This window comes from Haliotis asinina, chromosome 16, assembly GCF_037392515.1.
Source record: "Haliotis asinina isolate JCU_RB_2024 chromosome 16, JCU_Hal_asi_v2, whole genome shotgun sequence".
Taxonomy (NCBI): domain Eukaryota; kingdom Metazoa; phylum Mollusca; class Gastropoda; order Lepetellida; family Haliotidae; genus Haliotis; species Haliotis asinina.
Window position 1 is genome coordinate 17,973,913 of NC_090295.1, and position 20,645 is coordinate 17,994,557.

General features: G+C 41.1%; 1 protein-coding gene across 1 annotated transcript; it reads right to left on the reverse strand.

Moving 5' to 3' along the window:
* Positions 1–4,198: 4,198 nt before the first annotated feature.
* Positions 4,199–17,371, reverse strand: LOC137268498 (uncharacterized). The gene is made up of 6 exons (XM_067803059.1): positions 17,321–17,371; positions 14,915–14,977; positions 10,270–10,346; positions 8,732–8,884; positions 5,624–5,722; positions 4,199–5,043 (listed from the first exon to the last, which is right to left on the reverse strand). The coding sequence occupies exons 2-6, from the start codon at positions 14,944–14,946 to the stop codon at positions 4,832–4,834; spliced, it is 573 nt and encodes a 190-aa protein (XP_067659160.1). The 5' UTR covers positions 14,947–14,977; positions 17,321–17,371; the 3' UTR covers positions 4,199–4,831.
* Positions 17,372–20,645: the final 3,274 nt, after the last annotated feature.

The following is a 20,645-nucleotide window of genomic DNA, read 5'->3' on the forward strand; positions in this document are numbered from 1 at the left end:
TTAACTCTATCAGCGTTGCGTAACGTCTCTATCCTAATCTAGTCAATCAATTAGTCAATCTAATCAACGTCTGCCGAGACTTTAGTGACGTGAAGCGTAACGGACGATTCCGTAAGGACAGGGCAGCTAGAAGAAACTTGTCAACAAGCCACGTTACTGAACACACTACCAATACGCTGAACTCAACCACGACAAGAATGACGTTACAGAACTACTAGTCTTAGAACAAGTACGGTGCAGTTTAATAGTCTTGGAGCAAATGGTTATGACAGACAGACAGAATTATTCAATAAAGAGGCCCATGATACATACATGTACTTTCTTGGTGATATGTAATAAATGAATGAGAATAAGTACTTTGCGTTAATAGTGTTGGGTTACAGTTTCCATACTTGATGAAACTACAGACATTTACTATGTAGGACAGAAACCAATAATAACTGCATGGTGCTTATGGATTGGTAGTTTTGGCTCTTAAATACCATATTTTATACAAACACATACATATGCAGGATTACAGTGTGCCAGTAATAACTGCAATGGTAAGTGTTTATGGATTAATAGTGCTGGCTCTCAGTGTCCTTACTTTATAAAGATACACGCATATACTATGTAAGGTGGAAACATTGCTTGATATCAGTAAATTCAACATATCTTGCCACACATAAAGGGATTTAACACAAGGTGTAAACGGGTATACATATTTCTTTCTAAGAATATCATAGTGAGTGAGTGAGTTTAGTTTTACGCCACACTCAACAATATTCCAGCTATATGGCGGCGGTCTGTAAATAATCGAGTGTGGACCAGACAATCCAGTGATCAACAGCACGAGCATCGGTCTGCGCAACTGGGAACCGATGACATATGTCAAGCAAGCCAGCGAGCTTGACCATCCGATCCCGCTAGTCTTCTCTTACGACAAGCATAGTCGTCTTTTATGGCAAGCATGGGTTGCTGAAGACCTATTCTTCCCCGGGACCTTCACGGGTCACGAATATCATAGGTTTCACGAACAAAGAGTATGTGAAGCACATCTTCAATAAAATATTTGTATCTTGAATTTACAAAATAAACAAGCCATATCCTTAAATTCTGTCTTAGTGTCTCTACCGGTTTCTATATCAAATCTGTAGCTTTGGCAACTAACTCTAAAGATCTTAAGTATTAAAGATCTTAAGTAATAAGGAATATCACCTGACAAATATGATTCTATCATTTGACATCGTTAAACAAGGGATCTGAACCACTGTGTTTAGGGAACCTTATCCATTGTGCCAAGGAGGTGAAGCCGAGCAGATGGAAGCGTCTAGGAGGCTAACATACTTACTATCATCTGCGGATACTTTCATCAGCAAAGTTGATACCCATATTGACATTCAGAATATCATATTCCTCTCACGAAAAGGTATCACGTACTGTCGAATTTATTATTTTGCAACCATCATGTCCAGAGTACTTGACAATAATTACGTGTCATTTTGTGACTTAATGGCCATTTTTAACTTTCAACTTTGGTGATATACCTTCATTTAGATGTGTCAGTCTCTCACCGTTTCGTAAAAGCAGTTTATTTGATTTGAAGTTCGTTTGAAATGGTTTCATAAAATTAAGTGAAGAAAGAAATTAAACATTCTCTACCAACATACATACAGTTAGAGTAATAATGCGCTTATCATACGTAGAGGTATAAGTATCTTCTACCTAGGAGTAGGGGCGCTGGGGTAGCCTGGTCGTTCAAGCGTTCGCTCGTCACGCTGAAGACCGGGATCGATTCCCCCCTTGGGTACAATGCGTGAAGATCATTCCTGGTGTCGAACGTCGTGATATTGCTGAAATATTGCCAAAAGCGACGTAAAAATAAACTCACTCACTCACTAAAAAGTAAGTTTCATCTACATCACTGACAGTTTGTATCACCTAGCTGATGAAATGTATTTAGACTATGACACAAATACGCTTCACGGCAGCACCTGTGGTGTGTATAAAGCGGAAAGCATAATACATGGGCGTATGAATTATATACTAGTCACTCAGGATCTATATATCAAGAGAATGAGGAATTCAAACTCCACCGTGCCAAGGAAGACATTAAGTCTTTTCGTTGTTCTAATATACGACTCTCTGGGACTGTGAGTTGACTAGCTCAGACACGTGTTATCAGTTAAATATATTTATTTGAAGTCAATGTGGGTGTTTGTCGCTCAAGTGTCAGATGTTCAATTGTTGTACAGTTTTAGAAACGCTCTCTCTCTGACTGGCTTTGTACTTTCTTACTCAACCAACCAATGGAAATGCATGTGTGCGTGTGTGCGCAAATACCTAGGTGAGGTACACCGCTTATTACAGTCTTACTTTCACTTGCAAAATTCGTACTTATATGTTTTTCTCTTCTCAGTAGTATCTGAGTGAGTGAATGAGTGAGTGATGATGGTTTTACCACCGCCATATATATCAGGAAAATTACTCAGTGCGGCGTAAAACTACACCCACTTTGATGCATCACAGGGACCATGATTGTTTCTAACAGTTAATCTGTTCTTACGTTCAAATTTTCTCATGGGTTGTGATGATATAAACCAGCTGATGTTCTAATGTTGATGTTTCAGAAACACTGTAAGCAGTGTGATGATGCCAAACAGCCAATGTTCTGTTGGTGATTCAGAAACACTGCAAGCAGTGTGATGATGCCAAACAGCCACTGTTCCATTGTTGATGTTTCAGAAACACTGTAAGGAACGTGATGATGCCAAACAGCCACTGTTCCATTGTTGATGTTTCAGAAACACTGTAAGGAACGTGATGATGCCAAACAGCCACGGTTCCATTGTTGATGTTTCAGAAACACTGTAAGGAACGTGATGATGCCAAACAGCTAATGCTGTGTTCTTTCTACATATTCATCTGGAAATATAATATTTCAAGGTGCAGATCTGTGAACATGAACGTTAACGACATCCAGTCTACACACTCTCCTTGTGAACTACATTATTTCCACTTATAGTAACCAATGCTTGTTGTAAGAGGCGACTGACGGGATCGGGTGGTCAGGCTCGCTGATTGTTTGACATATGTCATCGGTTCCCAGTTGCGTTGATCGATGTTCATACCGTTTATCATTAGATTGTCTGGTCCACACTCGATTATTTACAGACCGCCGCCATATAGCTGGAATATTGCTGAGTGCGGCGTAAAACTAAACTCACTCACTAACAGCCATTCCAAATCTCATTACAGATACGACAGAATACACATACATCACATGAAAGTTTTTACTTTTAGTACATTTCACACCCTCCCTTGGGTTCCAGTCAGACCTAACGACAATGGAATAAATGTTTATTAGATGTTGTCGCTTGTGGAATCCCTTGAGATTCATACAGAGTGTGATTACTCGAAAATGAAGAAAGCTTCCCTACTGGTTTGAGGCAGGTGAGGAATTATATATGGGCGAACCGTCCCCGGAGACAGCTGCTTTGTCAGGTACTTGAAACAGACTCCTGTTGTTGTTAGTGTTACCAACCAGCAGTGAATTTGAAGTATTTCCTTCCTTGAAACACAATGGTAATTTTCAGAAGAGCATCTGCCAGTGATCATTGTGTTTTAAGAAGTCACGAGACTTGCAGACTTTGTTGACACCTATCATCGTATCCAACTTGCGTAGATCGATGCTCGTGCTGTTGGTCACCGGTTTGTCTGGTCCTGACTCGATTATTTACAGACCCCGCCATATAGCTCTAATATTGCCCAATGTGGCGTAAAACAAAACTCATTCACTCACTATTGTGAGATGGGATGCGCTCATCTTTCAGCAAACACCCTGCTCCATCTGTGTTTTGAGAAAACATTAGTATTCAAAACGATTATGGGGACGATAATGCTGCTCATCACCAGCAACAATCACTGTCTAAAATTCGACCCTGGCAAACCGATCCCCAACTGATTAAAATAATGCCTAACGTAAGGATTCCATACATTTGAGAGCCACGTTAATCTGCTTGTAGTGGATCAATGGAAAGTCATTGTAAATCTATGCTTTGTGTAACTGATAAAAGCGGCAAAACCATTTTCCATAGTTCTGTGACAAAGCCATCGTCCATTCTTTGATTCCGGTCCAGTGGTTTGGTAGAACTGCCACCTGTGACTCCAAGCTCTGCTATACATTCAAAACCGAACAAAACAGTCATATTTTGGCAGGACCATTTATTTTATTGTCATAAAACAAATGTGTAACAAATAGAACCAGACAACGTATTTCCACACCACAATATCACGTTCCTAAAATTTACATGAGATTTGATGAGATATAGAATTTTTGTTTAACACTTTACTTCAGCTTGTACAACTACGTGCAACGATGACAATAGGTGTCTCAGAGTTTCTGAGTTTTTTTGGCAAAAGATGGCGTTTTACCATGACATGTACACCTTCAGTTGCGCTGGAAGCGACCTAAACGACGATTGATTAATAAACTAAACAAACACAATGACGGAAGTCCGCTATCAACAAAATGCCTGCTTTGTCATAATGGCATTCAAAAATGTCTTGGCTTCTCAAAGTTTACAACATGAGCAAAAAAAACAAGTCGTCCGGGTACGAGGAGCGACACATAATCCAATCCTGATTTAAGTGGTCGCTTAACACAAAACTGTTGTAATGAACGTCCAATCTGTCCATGAGTCCGAATGGAAAGACGATACAAAAATGTAAATGCAAATAAGTGGCGTTGTTCAAGACATTCGCTTTTAAGGAACCTTGAAATCGTTCTTCCCGAAGCCATTCACCCGTTTCCGTTGGTCTTTCCAGCTTCTTTTTGACACATTCGGGGACATCAACGCGTGACTTCCAAGGCTCGGCTTTTTAATAAAATACAAAAATCGAAGTTTGAATGTGGACTTGTGTTGTGGGTGTACGTCATCCCGAGACAAAGGCTGTCGGTCATACATCGTAATGCACACACCTCCACAGGCTCCTCTTTAAACCCTTTGTAGATAACAAAGTCGCTGATTTCATGACGAAAATAGGACACATCAGCTGCTTGAACTGCAAACAGGGGAGTCATGAGAGGGCTTCATAAAATTATCGAACTTCTTAAACAATGTGTAACTCATTTACACGTGACGTAGGGATGGCACTAATAAAACGGGATTCGAATCCACAATGGTGGGATCCTGTCGCGATTAAGGATGAAAATAGCTCAAAGGTTATCGGGTCAGCTTGTATTGAACAATCTGATTCGAATCTGAACTTGATCATAACTCGAATATGAACTTGATTATAACTCGACGAACATTGGTGCATATGTGGTTTCACCCAAGTCAAGAATGTTAAGAAATTGCGTATGTTCACCCAGCAGTGAATGGGTACCCGGTGGGATATGAATCACAGACAGCTTTAGATAACCAAGGGAATGATGTGTCAGCGTCTTGCGCATGCGCAAAGGCGAGGATACAGGCGTTAAATATACAGGCATTCTTGTCATTATGTGCATTTAGATGCAGTTACAGTCGCCTTGGACGTTGACCTATGCCAGATAGTTTACTCTGTTCAAGTTAGATGCATAAGATGAATGCTATACTTAATAAGGTTCACTGTTGTATGAAGAATATAATTATGCCGTTACCTGCATCATATGTGTTGAGCGTTGCTGAGTCTGTTTTCAGATAACTTCGAAATGAAACTTCATATAAACCGTCTGTGCCAAGATCAGGATCCGCAGAATCTGAAATTTAAAGTGAGTTTTAGTTTTAGTTTTGCGATGGTTTTATCAAAATTTCAGCAAAATCACGACGGAAGACACCAGAAACGAGCTTCACATATTGCAACCACGTGGAATATCGAACCCAGGTTGACGATGTAATCACTAGTCTACCTCAAAGCCGTTTAAATGTATATGACAGGCAGACTTGGTTTCGTCGCTATATGACTAAATAAATGCCGATGTGACGTAAAACTAATCTTAGCTTAAATATAAAGAAAGATTTGCAACGCATGTACTTTCACGACCCCGAGTCAAACCACCGTTCTGTTTTCAACCAGTGATTATCGTTATTTTATTTTAAAGGTCACGTGAAACAAAAAAATCATGCATGATTAAAATACAATTATCAATTATTCATGACATATAATATACATTGCTGCTTGTAAAAAATAAATAAACAAAATTTTAAGCGTACAATCGCGAATCAAAAGTGCAATATTTTGTACTTGGGCTTACTTCCCTCGAAACAAGCCTTTGGGAGACTGAACCCAGTCATAGCGGGTGGATGTGCACTCAAGCGTAACGGCGGCTTCCGATTGGACGCTTCATTTGTTGATACGCTGAGGGCGCATTGTGTATACAGAAAAGTGATCTGTTTGATGAGCATTTTAGAAGTATGGCGAGTCACTAGAAAGTAACATTCTTTATGGGTAACAACTTCTTTTATTGTACTTGCTTTCAGTATGGATTCATATACTGTTGTCAAACAAAATCATATGCACTAGAAGAAGTTGTTACCCATAAAGAATGTATATAGAGATGTTGGGTTTTGTAGATACATGTTCTTTGAATTTGAATTCGATTCAATGAAAAATCATCTCTGTAGAGATGGTGAACTACTGCGTGGCTGGAAACTGTCATTCGTCCAAGTACAAAGCAGTACTTGAAACTGACAAGAGTTTGCACCAGTTTCCGTTAGATCCAGTCATCCGAGAAAAATGGATGTACACGTAGTTTGTTTGTAACCCACAGACATAAAAACATGTCATGTGTACAAGTATCACACATGCCTAATTACATAATGTGGCAGAGACAGGACTCGGGTGCACGAGTCATTAATCAATTTATTTTGTTTATGGCGTATAGCCTGATAGGTGTTAAGTTTAAATTGCGTGTGGTCAAAGCTGTGTATTGCATATTCTCGTTAGCAGACAGGCAGGCAGAGATATAGGTGTCAATAAACCAGACATTGAGCTTTCTCTGTGACAAAGGCTGCTTACCACAATCAACAAAGTTCTTTTATGTAACGAGTAGATTATTTACTTGTTTGTGTACACAACCAAGACTAGACTACTGCTTACGACCTCATACTCCGGGTAGGAATACTGTTTCAAGGTCCGCGAACCTATTCACTGCGCATGCGTCATGGGCGCAGCGCAGCACAGCTGTTGAAACCACTTTTCCCAGCAGCGCCGGGGCAAATTTAGTGAATCGTTTGAACTCTTTCATCGCGTTTTTTTCAACTTTGTAGGTTGAATTGGCATTTTTGATGATTTGTTTTGGTAAGTGCATACAGAAAGGTATCAGAATCTGCAAAGTTGTATTTTACGTTGCATGTGACCTTTAAGCTCTGACACGCTTAATTCAAAGATACTCACATACAGTCGTGGGTTTGCATGTGCGACAGAGTGTTAGTTCATCAAAATAGAGGCTCCTGGTTCGATCCCTAACTTGAGTACGACCGGAGCCCCTACATGTGCAGGTGACTGTATTTATCAAGGGCATATGGGGCACGAGACGCGTTGAGAGAGTGTGAATTATTTGTTAGGTGTACAGGTTACAGTCAATGTGTAAACTGAGGCAATTTGGAAATGCAGTGTGCAACCAACAAATGCAATTGCTTTTAAGGCTGGAGTCATACACAACACGTGCCACGAAAGTCATATTAGTGCAAGCAAAATGTGCGCAAACATTGTCATTTTCATATTTTGAAGTATTATTGAAATATTGTTGTAAGAAAGATGCCAATGAGTGTCACAGGGTTTCTCTAAAAGTTAAGTTTTTACACATTAATAATAATAATACACATTGAGAAATGTTTTAGTCAGATTTTTAAAGTGACTGGAAGTGAAAAGATCATGACTTACTTTATTAGAATGCTATGATGATGTTACATTTTGTATAACTGTTGAATATACCACCACCACCACCACCAGTACCAGTACCACCACCATCACCACTACTACTACTACTACTACCACCACCACCACTACCACTACTACTACTACCATCACCACCACCACCACCACCACCACCACGACCACCACTACTACTACAACTACTACTACCACCACCACCACCCCCCAACCACCGTCACCACCACCACTACTACTACTACCACCACCACCACCACCACCACCACTACTACTACTACCACCACCGCCACTACTACCACCACCACCACTACTACTACAACTACTACTACCACCACCACCACTACCACCACCACTACTACCACCACCACCACTACTACTACAACTACTACTACCACCACCACCACCCCAACCACCGCCACCACCACTACTACTACTACTACCACCACCACCACCACCACCACCACCACCACTACAACTACTGCTACTGCTGCTGCTGCTACTACTACTACTACTACTACTACTCGTGCTGCTGCTGCTACTACTACTACTACTCGTGCTGCTGCTGCTGCTACTACTACTACTACTACTACTCGTGCTGCTGCTGCTACTACTACTACCTCCATCATTACTACTATGGTTGATACTACTAATACTGCTTCTAATAAGCACAAGTACTGCCACTAATACTATCAGATTTGATACGTTCTAACCATGAAATAAGATATTTGATCAGTGCGTGGAGTATGTTATATTGGCATATATATATAGCACACCACTTTTACGGAAGAATGAACCAAATAAATGAATGATTTCAAATCATAGAGTTTTAAGCACCAAAATATTTATTGTCTCCATTGTGTTTCATCACACTTACGTCCATTCTCACAGATGAAAGGAGCGCCTCGTGTACAATCCGTAGATTCCCAATGTCCGTGGTTAGACGACCGTCCACTGTACTGGACAACGCACTGGTCAGTGGCGGGTAGCGCCGGTTGGCCCGGTAACCAGTTCGTTGTCAAACTATTACCTAAATGAAAATCATTGTATTTATTCTGAAATATGTTTTCTTGTTTCGTAGTGGACAGAACTTGAGTATGGATATATATCACAGAGATCGTCGTTAAAAGAAAATAAATCGCCAATCAATGTACATCATGGTCATCGTGTATACAGTATTCATGAGACGAATTCGTGTAACAGAAAATCAAATGATGGCAACTATAACAGAATGTGGTTGGGACCGACTGGTACTTCGAGTTATGTACACTATTCGAGACGCCGGCATTGGACACATCGGGATTTTACTGTATATCGGTGAAGTATCTATGACCGAAAAAAACATGAAAAAGTCAACATACTTCACATTAACGAAATGTCATGGATGTGACTTTTAGATTCAGCCATGTGCATATGTGTGTACGGCTCCGTCAACATGTTCCCCCTTCTTTCTGTTTGATTGTCCATGCATCCCTGCCATGTAGCATATCGGCCACGTACATCGCACACATAAACAACATGTCGCACTGTTGTGCATTGTAGGGAACTTTCCACACAGCAAGGGCAACAATGAAAACGTGACATTTTTTACCAAAACAACTGTTTCATTGTCGCTCTTTTGTCAAATAAAAAGATATTGTTCAAAGCATTAATGCGAGAAAGATTTCGGTAAGTTCTTCTTTTATTCCCGATTGGTGCTGGATATCGATAAAATATAAGTCGACAATCATTAACTTAATATCGATATATTATCGATATATATCGGAGAAGTAATGTGCAAATAAAAAAATCCACATATGTCACAAAACAGCATCCAGAGTCTAATTTAGCAGTCCACGAATATAGACCAAATATGGTGTACTGTGTGAAGAAACTAAAACTTAACTGTATATGATCACAAACGTTTATGCATGATATTATCGATGCCATATTTTTATATCGATAATCGTTGATTCTTTCCATCGATGATATTTCCGATTATCGATCTGACCCTAACACAAAACCATTGGGGTAACAAGTGTCATATTTAAAGCCTCTAAGCATGACGCGGCCAGGTAAATGACCCATGAGTCTTTCGTTCTTAGTCCAGATGCTGACCCGCGAAGATCCGGATTAGAATTGGTCTTCAGTACGCCATGCTTGTCTCCCGTGAAGATTCGGGTTAGAATTGGTTGCTTGCCGTAAGAGGCGACTAATGGGTTCAGGTGGACTGACACATGTCATCGTATCCTAATTGCTTATATCGATGTTCATGCCGTTGATCACTGGATTGTCTGATCCAGACTCAGTTCTTCACAGACTGCCGCCATACTGCCTGAATATTGCTGAGTGCGGCCTTCAACAACAACAACAACAACAACAACAACAACAACAACAACAACAAAACAATAATCCTGATGCTATAAATATACCGACCTGTGCTGTTAGGCCATTGATGGGTTGCGTTCGACACGTCGTATCTGAGGCTGATGTAGAATTTGTTGGAGGTGACCCTGTCAAAATGAGACGTCAGGACAAAATTTAAAATTATGTTTTTTATCTGCCAAAATGAAACATTGACTTGCAGGGCTAACCATCAATATAGATCCCAATCGTTAACTAACTACCGATCGATTATCGATTATAAAATCGTTACTTTGAGCAAAAATGCCAAGAATGTCTGAAAGAAATGAATATATTTCACTTTTCTTTTCATGTGATCCCTTATTTCTTACCCTCAGTATATAACAGCATGTTGTGTAATAATCACAGCATTTTCATATCAACGATATTTACGATTATCGAAAATTGTAGCTAGCCGTATGTTCTTTCAATGTTCCTTGTGACTGATTAGCTCCACACTTGATCATAGCTTGTGAACAGAAACAGAATATCGTTTAACTCTGCGGCATTTTTGCCGGGTTTCAATTCAGAAGCATTCGCCAAAATTGAAGCAAATGTCATCTGAAGTTTATTGAGAAAATGTGCACTTTCTCATTGGCAACACCTAGGGGGAAAGACATTATGGCAAGACGTATGTATGCACAGAGGGCCAGGGTAACAACAGGTATCAAATTAAAGTAAGATTTGACGAAGCGGACATTTGCCGGGATTAGGTTAAGAATTTGTCAAAAATGGAAGCAAATGTCATCTTATGTTGACAGAGAACACACACTGCACATCCTAACTGATCTCACCCAAAGACGAAAGACATTTAAACAAGACGTAAGTATTCCCAGACAGAGCATAAACAAGTATAATCTTTTAATGTCCTATTGACCTGAATATTTGGTTATGAAATAATACGGGTTGTTCGCCCTGCCACTGTCCGATTGCATTTAGATTCTTGTCGGACAGCTCGGATACTGGTGTCCACAACGTAGACCATGTCACGTACGGTTAGTCAAGTGTCACATCCAGGTCTGTTTCAGACACGGCGACAATACGTGTTTGTTATCACTTAAACATTTTACGGCTAAATCTGTCTGCTTTCCAGTTCAAAGAAAATCATTAACGTTTCAGGATCAAGAATGTGTGCCCGTGTATCCTTTGCAGTATATGCTTCGGTTCCATTTAGATTTGGTCAGAGAAGCTGAATGTGCTAAACCTCATCAGGGTTTTTCTTTAACGTGAATACATCGATCTATCGATACACTGTGTTGCTGATTGCCAATTAAAACTATGAACGTTCAGTATAAATTCATTAACAGACCTTTTCTACGCTCAATTTAACTCTTTACAAGAACTTGGAATACTTCATGTTCTCCGCCTGAAACATTTCATACTGGAATAACTAAACCTTGATCTGAATTTTTTCAGAACGAGTCGCATAGAAATGTCGAACAAAGGGCATACACGATTGTAACTCCAAAGACAGGAACTGATAGAATATTTATGGACATTAAATGAAAGTGAATCAGTGGGAAATTGAAGCAATTCATCTTGTCACACAGTCACTTTAGTTCCCGTTCAGGTGAATTTAAATGCTCTGGAATCAGTAAACGGAAAAGCATATTTGATGAGGTTTGTTCTTTTTGAACTTTCTTGTCGTTTTACAGGCACATGATAATGTTTTGCCATTCTCAGAAATACATTTAATTAGTTGCTTTTAATGTGTTTGATCTGTTTGAAATTTGGATGTTGTTGAATAATAAGAAAGGTATGATACTAAAGTAGTGGACATAAGAAAGTGAACATCCTTATTAATGATCGATAAAATCAAAGCAAAGCATGTAATGTTTTTAGTTTATGGGACATTTAATGAAGCGAGCATTTTGGACAATGCACCAACGTCTTTGAGAAACCCATCAAAGATGAAGAGCACGTGTCATGTAATGGACAGAGTGGTAGATACAGCACAGTTCTCAGTTCTCATGAGTCAATCAGGGAATGTCTCAATCATTTTAAGGCTCTGGTCACGCATACACATCCTTAGTAACGGATGTGAGTACCTGTAGCAGCAATACAGCCCTATCGATGTTGTCAGCCGATGAATGACGTCATTCGGAATCCTATTCCACTCGTTCCTGAGGGCCTCTGCAAGTTCTTGTCGATTCGCTGGGGGTCGTAGTCGTCTTCTCTACTGGCGATTCAGGTGATACCACAAGTGTTCTATGGGGTTTAAGTCCGGCGAACGTGCTGGTCATGGAAGAACATGGATATTCTGAGCGTTTAAGACGTTCTGGACCATTCGGGCTGTGTGCGGCCTGGCGTTGTCGTGCTGCAAACGTCTTCCCTGTTGTTGCTGGCGGAGAAATGGTATTACCATGGGTTGAAGAATGTCATGTCTGTATCTCTGAGCTTTCACGATTTCGCGTATTATGACCAATCGTGTACGCTGGTTCCCACAACGTCCTCCCTAACACCATCACGTCGCTTCCTCCAAAAGGATGCACTTTATGGACCCTAGTCTTTTCCCCTTGCGACGGTATACACGTACCTGGGAAACATCATGGAACATGGTGAATCGACTTTCGTCTTTAAACCACTCGCTGCCGAATTCTTACCAGCCATCGACAGTCATTGCTGTAGCCCTCGACGACGATGTTCCTGGGTCAATGACATTCCACATAGCGGACGTCGAGCTCTGATTCTTGCTGCATGTAGATGGCGTTGCATAGTACGTCGACTGACGACGTGTTGCTGTTGCTTTGATGACCCGGTTGCGCAGATGAAGAGTACGCAGATTGCGGTCTTCCTGTTTGGTCGTGACACGTGGTCTGCCTGATCGTGGTCTGTCTTCGGTGCTGCCAGTCTGCCTGTAACACTGGAATAGCCTGGTCAAGGTACCACGTGTACAGTTTAAGGTCCTTCCAAAATGGTTGTTGCTCATTTGCCTCATGCCTACGGCTATCTCTCTCTTGCGCTGATGGCCGTGTCATAATTTCGGTGGTTTTCTGTCAGCTGAGATGTTCTCGACGAGCATTTTGCAAAATTTCCGATATGCAAAATTCACGTGCTTCTACACAGCCAACATGATTAGTTTCGGTCTAAAAAGGATTGTACTAATTTGCCGAAAATTCAATTATATTAAAAGTGTTGACATTTTTATGTGTTTATATGAATGACAATGACAACCGCACCCAAACATCGCCTCTTGATAAAGAAGTTGCCATCCATAAAGAATCTTACCTTTCTTTCAGCTGCATTGAGTTAGTGAGTTTCGTTCTACGCCGCACTCAACAATATTCCAGCCTTATGACGGCGGTCTATAAATGATCAAATCTTGACCAGACAATCCTATGACTGACTGCACTAGCATCGATATATGCATTTATGATACGATGGCATGTGTCAACCAATACAGCGAGCCTGACCGCTCGAACTCACGGGTCAGCTCTTATGACTGATAAGCAGGGGTTGCTGGAGATCATTTCTAACATGGATTTTCACGGGTTGCATATAAGAACACTTATTGCCCCTAACTGACTGTGCGATACGTACGATTGAGGTTTGGCGTAACCTTTAACATGCGTTAACAGTGGGCAACTAAGACAATATTGGTTATAAACCGGGTGCCGTTGAACAAAGCACTACGGCAGTCGTAAGTGTGTGTGATGATATGGGCGTTACGACCACCTTGGCGCTACGGCTGCCGTTACTCTATGTTAAGGCATGGTAGTCACGATCACCTTAGAGCTACGGCAGTCGTAAGTCTATGTTAAGGTATGGAAGTCACGATCACCTTAGAGCTGCGTCTGTCGTTAGTCTAAGTTAAGGCATGGCAGCCACGATCACCTTAGAGCTACGGCTGTCGTTAGTCTATGTTAAGGTATGGAAGTCACGATCACCTTAGAGCTACGACAGTTGTACGTCTATGTTAAGGCATGGCAGTCACGATCACCAGAGTGCTAGGACAGTCGTAAGTCTATGTTAAGGCATGGCAGTCACGATCACCAGAGTGCTAGGACAGTTGTACGTCTATGTTAGGGTATGGCAGTCACGATCACCAGAGTGCTAGGACAGTCGTAAGTCTATGTTAAGGCATGGTAGTCACGATCACCAGAGTGCTAGGACAGTTGTACGTCTATGTTAAGGCATGGCAGTCACGATCACCAGAGTGCTAGGACAGTTGTACGTCTATGTTAAGGCATGGCAGTCACGATCACCAGAGTGCTAGGACAGTTGTAAGTCTATGTTAAGGTATGGCAGTCACGATCACCAGAGTGCTAGGACAGTCGTAAGTCTATGTTAAGGCATGGCAGTCACGATCACCAGAGTGCTAGGACAGTTGTACGTCTATGTTAAGGTATGGCAGTCACGATCACCAGAGTGCTAGGACAGTTGTACGTCTATGTTAAGGTATGGCAGTCACGATCACCAGAGTGCTAGGACAGTCGTACGTCTATGTGGTGATATGGGCGTTACGATCATCATAGCGCTGCGCCAGACGTAAGTCTATGGTATGGTATGGCAGTTACGATCACCTCATCGCTACGACAGTCGTAAGTCTTTATCAAGGTATGGAAGTTACGATCAGCTACGTGCTAAGATTTCTTTGTAAAACGTCACTATGGGTTTACACGTGCCATTTTGGCGGCCTAGATACTGGGCTGAACAAAGATGTAAAACGCATACTTACTCAAAATCTTTCACACCTTCTGTGAAGCGCATGACTTCTTGCAGCTTTGCTGCACTGTTGACCCTTAAAAGTCGAAGGTTATTTACTCGACACGTCTTGTACGCCTGTTCGTATTGTAGGTAATGATGAAAATATATAAATCCAGTCCGAACTGAAACTTAAAAAGTAACCGACTTCGTCATTATATTCTCGAACCCCTGCTGGAGAAGCTGGTCAAATAATCCTTCATCTCGTGTGAAGCCAGGTATCTACAATCCCGGCATCGAATTCCAATATGTAGTGTCATCGCTTGTCCTGAGGGTGACACATGTCCTCGGTTCCCAATTGCGCAGATTGATGCTCATGCTGTTGATCACTGGATTGTCTGGTCCAGACTCGATGTTTTACGGACCGCCGCCATATAACTTGAATATTGCTGAGTGCGGCGTAAAACTAAACTCAGTCACTCACTCTAGCGTCCCCCAACGTGATATTGCAGGAGTATATATTCCTATGCTTCCCACAGCTGTTTGCCGTCAGATATATTAAAACTGAACCCAATGTATTCCCAACAGTCTCAACAGTCGCAATTCCAAATGCTCTCTCTGGAGTTTCCACTTGATATCAACAGTGGTAGTGCTGTGATATACCAGGCAGCATCAGGTAAAGCCTACACCTTTCCTAGAAATGATGGAGCAAATCTTTGATTCCTTATACGGATAATAAAGCTGTAAAATCGGCATAAAATTATGTTGTAAGGTGCTCAGTATGGGAGGCAGCTCTAGGCTTGTACTAAGATTTGTTAGACTCAATATAGCAATGTAACGAATACTACTGAACCCAAGTTTACATACACTCTGGAATTTACGCCCGACAGGGCCTGTAAGTTTCGCGAGGCGTCGTTTTCCGGTATTAAGTTCAAGGTCTCATCTCCTTTTGCGCGCTGCAACTTGCAGGATGTGTCTGAGCCAAACTTGCGGTACCAGATTTCCGGCGACAGTATGCTAGAACCAGTTTTGGTTCCAAACTGCACGACCGCCGATTTCGAAGTTACTAGACGGGACCAAGTGTACAAACATACTTGGTTTTTAACAGCTGTTGACAGTCGTAATTTTTTCTTAATTTGGACATCGATAGATTGGAAATTTGTTGTTCCTCCAAGGACTGGTGGTTCGTTACTGTCAAGTGACAACCATGAGACCATTCAAAAAGGCATGGAAAGTTGTTTGTCGCCGGAAGTAAGAATTTGGAGGAACTACTTACGAACCCTTATTTCTGCCTCACCATACTTTGTCCGTCCACTGACAAACCTAGGGATAGGTTAAACAGAGATCAACGACAACAAGATACTGGACGTCCAGACGTTAGTAGGCGCAGGTCAACGTGCTCGCGTCCTTGCTTACTTCACCAGTTCCATCATACGAACGACAGAACGTCTTCGACAGCGCTACAAGGCCACCAACAGCGCTGATGATCGTCCACGTTGTGGTCGAGCTTGTGTAACAGCACGACGCCACGGCCGTCTTATCGTCAATCAGCTCCTCTCGTTAACCTAGCCATACCTGCTGTGTCCAGGAAAGAAATGAACGATTGCCATTGAAGTCGGCAGTTTATGCCTGAATGCACGCTTGCATGATGCACCTGCATCTCGATATCAATGTTGCGTTTCTGCGAGCTTTTTCGTTTCCACAAACCGAAACATTTCTAACTTCAATCTCAAACAATACTTTATTGGGCAAAACAGGCTATACGACCATGATTCATGTTTTCCTCAAACTTGACTTCGGGTGTATGTTTAAAAACATGTGTAAGTACTACAATGGTACTTAAATATCATTTCCTGTATTACGATGTTCCCTTTGCCTTTCAGTATATATCTGAAAGGTTACCGGAAGGCAATGACGGTTACGTTTTACATTTACTTCTGACGATACTATGTACATTATTAATAAATCTGGAAAATTAAAAAAAAATCAGTATGAAAGGGTTTCTAATTTTCTTACCAAATTCTTATTTCGTTTTACGCCGCAGCGAGCAATATTCCACCTGTAAAATGCTGGTTGCTTGTTTAAAGCGGCATTCAGCAATGTTCAAACTAAACGGTTAGTAAATAATGGACCAGACCATCCAGGGATCAACAGCATGAGCATCGTTTTACGAAGTTGGTAACAGAAAACATGTGCCGAGCAAGTCAGCCAGCCTCACCACTCGATTCCGTTAGTCGCTTCTTGCAAGCATGGGTTAGTATAGATCAATTCAAACTTGGATCTACACGGGTCCATAATGATTAGAGAAATGTAATTGGATCTACGGTAATAGTGATTTACAGAGAAGAAAGAAATTCTTCTAAAATAGTTAAAGATGCTTCAGCGATAAATAAATCTTGCCAACCACGTCAAATTCGTGTACAAGTGATTTAATACATACCAATGTAGCCAGCAAATTGAAGCACGGAGAACAATATCCGACTTGTCTGACAGGAGACCATCATGAAATAAGAACTTTACTAATCTATGCTTCAGATCAATACTCTAATGTACGTTCAGCCCTTGACAACGGTCTCCATTACGTGGGGTTGCACAGACGTTCTGACGCTCTGGATTTCCATAGGGAGACTTAATACAATATACCACCATTACAAATACACAGTCACAGTTGCCATGCTTGGCTTTTCAATCAATTAACCATCCAGTGTATCGATTTGAAATGAAATGCTGTCTGTTTATAAAAAGTGTCAATCAACAGAGAAGTAGAATTAGTTCGACGTATGAAAATTGTTACGTCGATTAACGTGTCATTCCAATATCGTTTCCATAAATGAAGCGTAACTTAAAGGCACTATTTAACACCACACTTCTGTAAAAATAAGTAATGCATTTCTCTGAATAATACTAACTATCATGCATCAGCGAACCATATAATGTATTCCCACAAAAAAATGAATTAATGCGACGTTGCATTAAATCACGCGCCATATACCGGCCGAACAATATTTCAAGCAAACCCATTAGATTTATGGCTTTTGGAGAGAGAACTCAACCTACAATGTGGCGGCGCAACGTGTGATTGAAACCAGTTCGGCAAACACAGACAAATCCACGTCCGACTGCTTTCGATGTATGGAGCAATTGTTTACATTTCCACATGTGGCAAGTGTTCTCTGTTCGAAAAACTGTTCACATGGAAGTTTCAGTTGTCGTTTTCCGGCCAGTCGTAATGGATAATGAGTCTCTTTCTGCACCATGAGGAAAATAATTATCGAAAATGAGCCAGATTGTACCTTTAAATGATCGTAGTTGCAATTAACTATCTTAATTACAATGGCGATAAAAATAAGGACAAACCCACGAATGCCCATATCTAGGATAAACATCAGGTAGAATAAAAATATAGATTTAAGAACATCTGGCTTTAAGTGCATAAAACTTGTAATATAGTCAGAACAACACATACCTTTGTCTAGTCCACCCTTTCTTCATGTTCTGATGTTGATGACTGGACGAAGCAAGAACCGACACCCTTCAATGGAAAATCATGTCAGACTTTTGGGCTCAAGAACACTCAGTTATAGGTAATGGGGGTGGGGTCATGGTTTGATTGTTGGATTGACGTGTGTACACGTGTTTGCTGGTGTTTCTCCTGTCAAGCATACTAATATCAGAGTGTTAGTTTTGTTGATGGGTCTGGTACGACAGACATGAGTCTCATTCAAGGTGCCGACCCGTGAAGATCCGGTTAGAATATTGATCTTCAATAACCCATCGTTGTCGATCATGCTCGCTGACCTGGTTGAGACACGTTTACATATCCCAGTAGCGCAGATCGATGCACCTTGGAGTGAGTGAGTGACTTTAGTTTTACGCCGTACTCACCAGTATGGCGGCGGTCTGTACATAATCGAATCTGGTCCAGACAATCCTGTGATCAACAGCATGAGTATCGATCAGCGCAATTTGGAACCGAGGACATGTCAGCGAGCCTGACCACCCGATCACGTTAGTCGCCTTTTACGACTAGCAGAGTCGCTCTTTGTGGCAAGCTTTCAAACCCAGATCCAACACGGGCCCAGAGCCCTGACGAAGTACTAAATGAGATCACCGTTGCCACAACATAGCATCGTAATCGAAATGATGACCTATGGGTGTGCATGATTTTACGCCGTCCTTTGCAATATTCCAGCAATATCACGTTGGTCGACATCAGAAATAGACTTCACACATAATAGCCATGCTGGAAAATCGAACCTGGCCCTTCAGCGTGACGAGTTAACGCTTTAACCACTTGGCTACCCAACCGCTTCCTGTGATTACAAGTGACAAGTTACTCTAGTAGACGAAGCCAGGGGAGAAATAACGGTGTACATGATCCCGTGTCCTAAGTGACTTCAAACAGTTGCAGAACAATGTACGATTCAGATATTGATTGTCATTATTCATGACACTTTAACGTTCTGTAAATACATGTAATTAAAAAAGTAATACAGAAGAAGGCGGGCTTCTAGGGAATGGAAGACATTTTGTGAAGATAGTGTCCGTTTCCAGTCATAGACAACGGTTGCTATGGAAAAAACAGCGAGAATCTCGGGATATCTCGCGAAACGGAAAATGGCTTATCTGTGGAACGTCCTCTCTAACCTATTGCTGCGTGACAATGTTGAACAATGGACTAGCATTGCAGCACTGATAGAATAGTCGTATTCATCATGACCTCATTTTCCACAGAATTCATCGTGATGTGGCATCTGTATTCATTCTAAAGCTGTATTGTAATGTATTTCATTGTGCTTGTAAAGATACATTTTTGTTCTTCGTCCACTAAGTAACTGGAATGTGGTTTTCCAATATGTGAGATATCATCGTAGGTATTATTGTTAATAGTCATAGAAATGAATTTGTCTTGAAGTGTTTCTACAATGATACTTTATGATCGGTAGATTTTTACCCTCATGTATTTCCCAATTGTATCTGATTTGTTTGTTTGTTGGTTAATGCCACACCATTCAATATTCCAGCTATGTGGCAGTTGTCTGTAAATAACCGAGTCGGGACCAGACAATCAAGTGTTCAGCAGCGTGAACACTGATCCATGCAGTTGGGATACGATGACATGTGTTAACCAGCCAAGACACCGAACCACGACAGGCATGTGTTGCCGGAGACCAGTTTTGACTCGGACCTTTCAATGACACAATCGTATATGTAATATGTTATTAACATGAAAGTAAATATGTAATATGTTTGTGTATATGTATTAGCCTTGACAGTTTATTTTGACTTTGAAATGTAATATTTGCTATTACGCGTAACGTTGAACTGTCAGGTATATAGTGATGGTAACTGATACCAGGTGCTTTAAGAAGGAGACTTAAGCACGAACGTTTACTTTAATGAGATTTCATTTTTTAAACGATTCTGAGACTAATGACAGGTGTTTTGGGACGATGTACTGTTGTTGTCACTTTGCATTTGATCCAACCTGTGAAGATCCGAGTTAGAATTGGTCTTGAGTAGTTCATGCTTGTCGAAAGAGGCGGCTTAAGGGATGGGCTTGTCAGGCTCGCTGACTTGGTTGACACATGTCATCATATCCCATTTGCGTAGATCGGTGCTCAGCGGATTGTGTATTCCAGATTCAATATTTATGGACCGCCGCAATGTTTTGCAAATTTTGTAGAATGCCATTTCCTCTTGAATGGACAATGTACATATTATTCAAGTCTTACGTTCCTTTCTCCAAAACACTTGTGACTTAT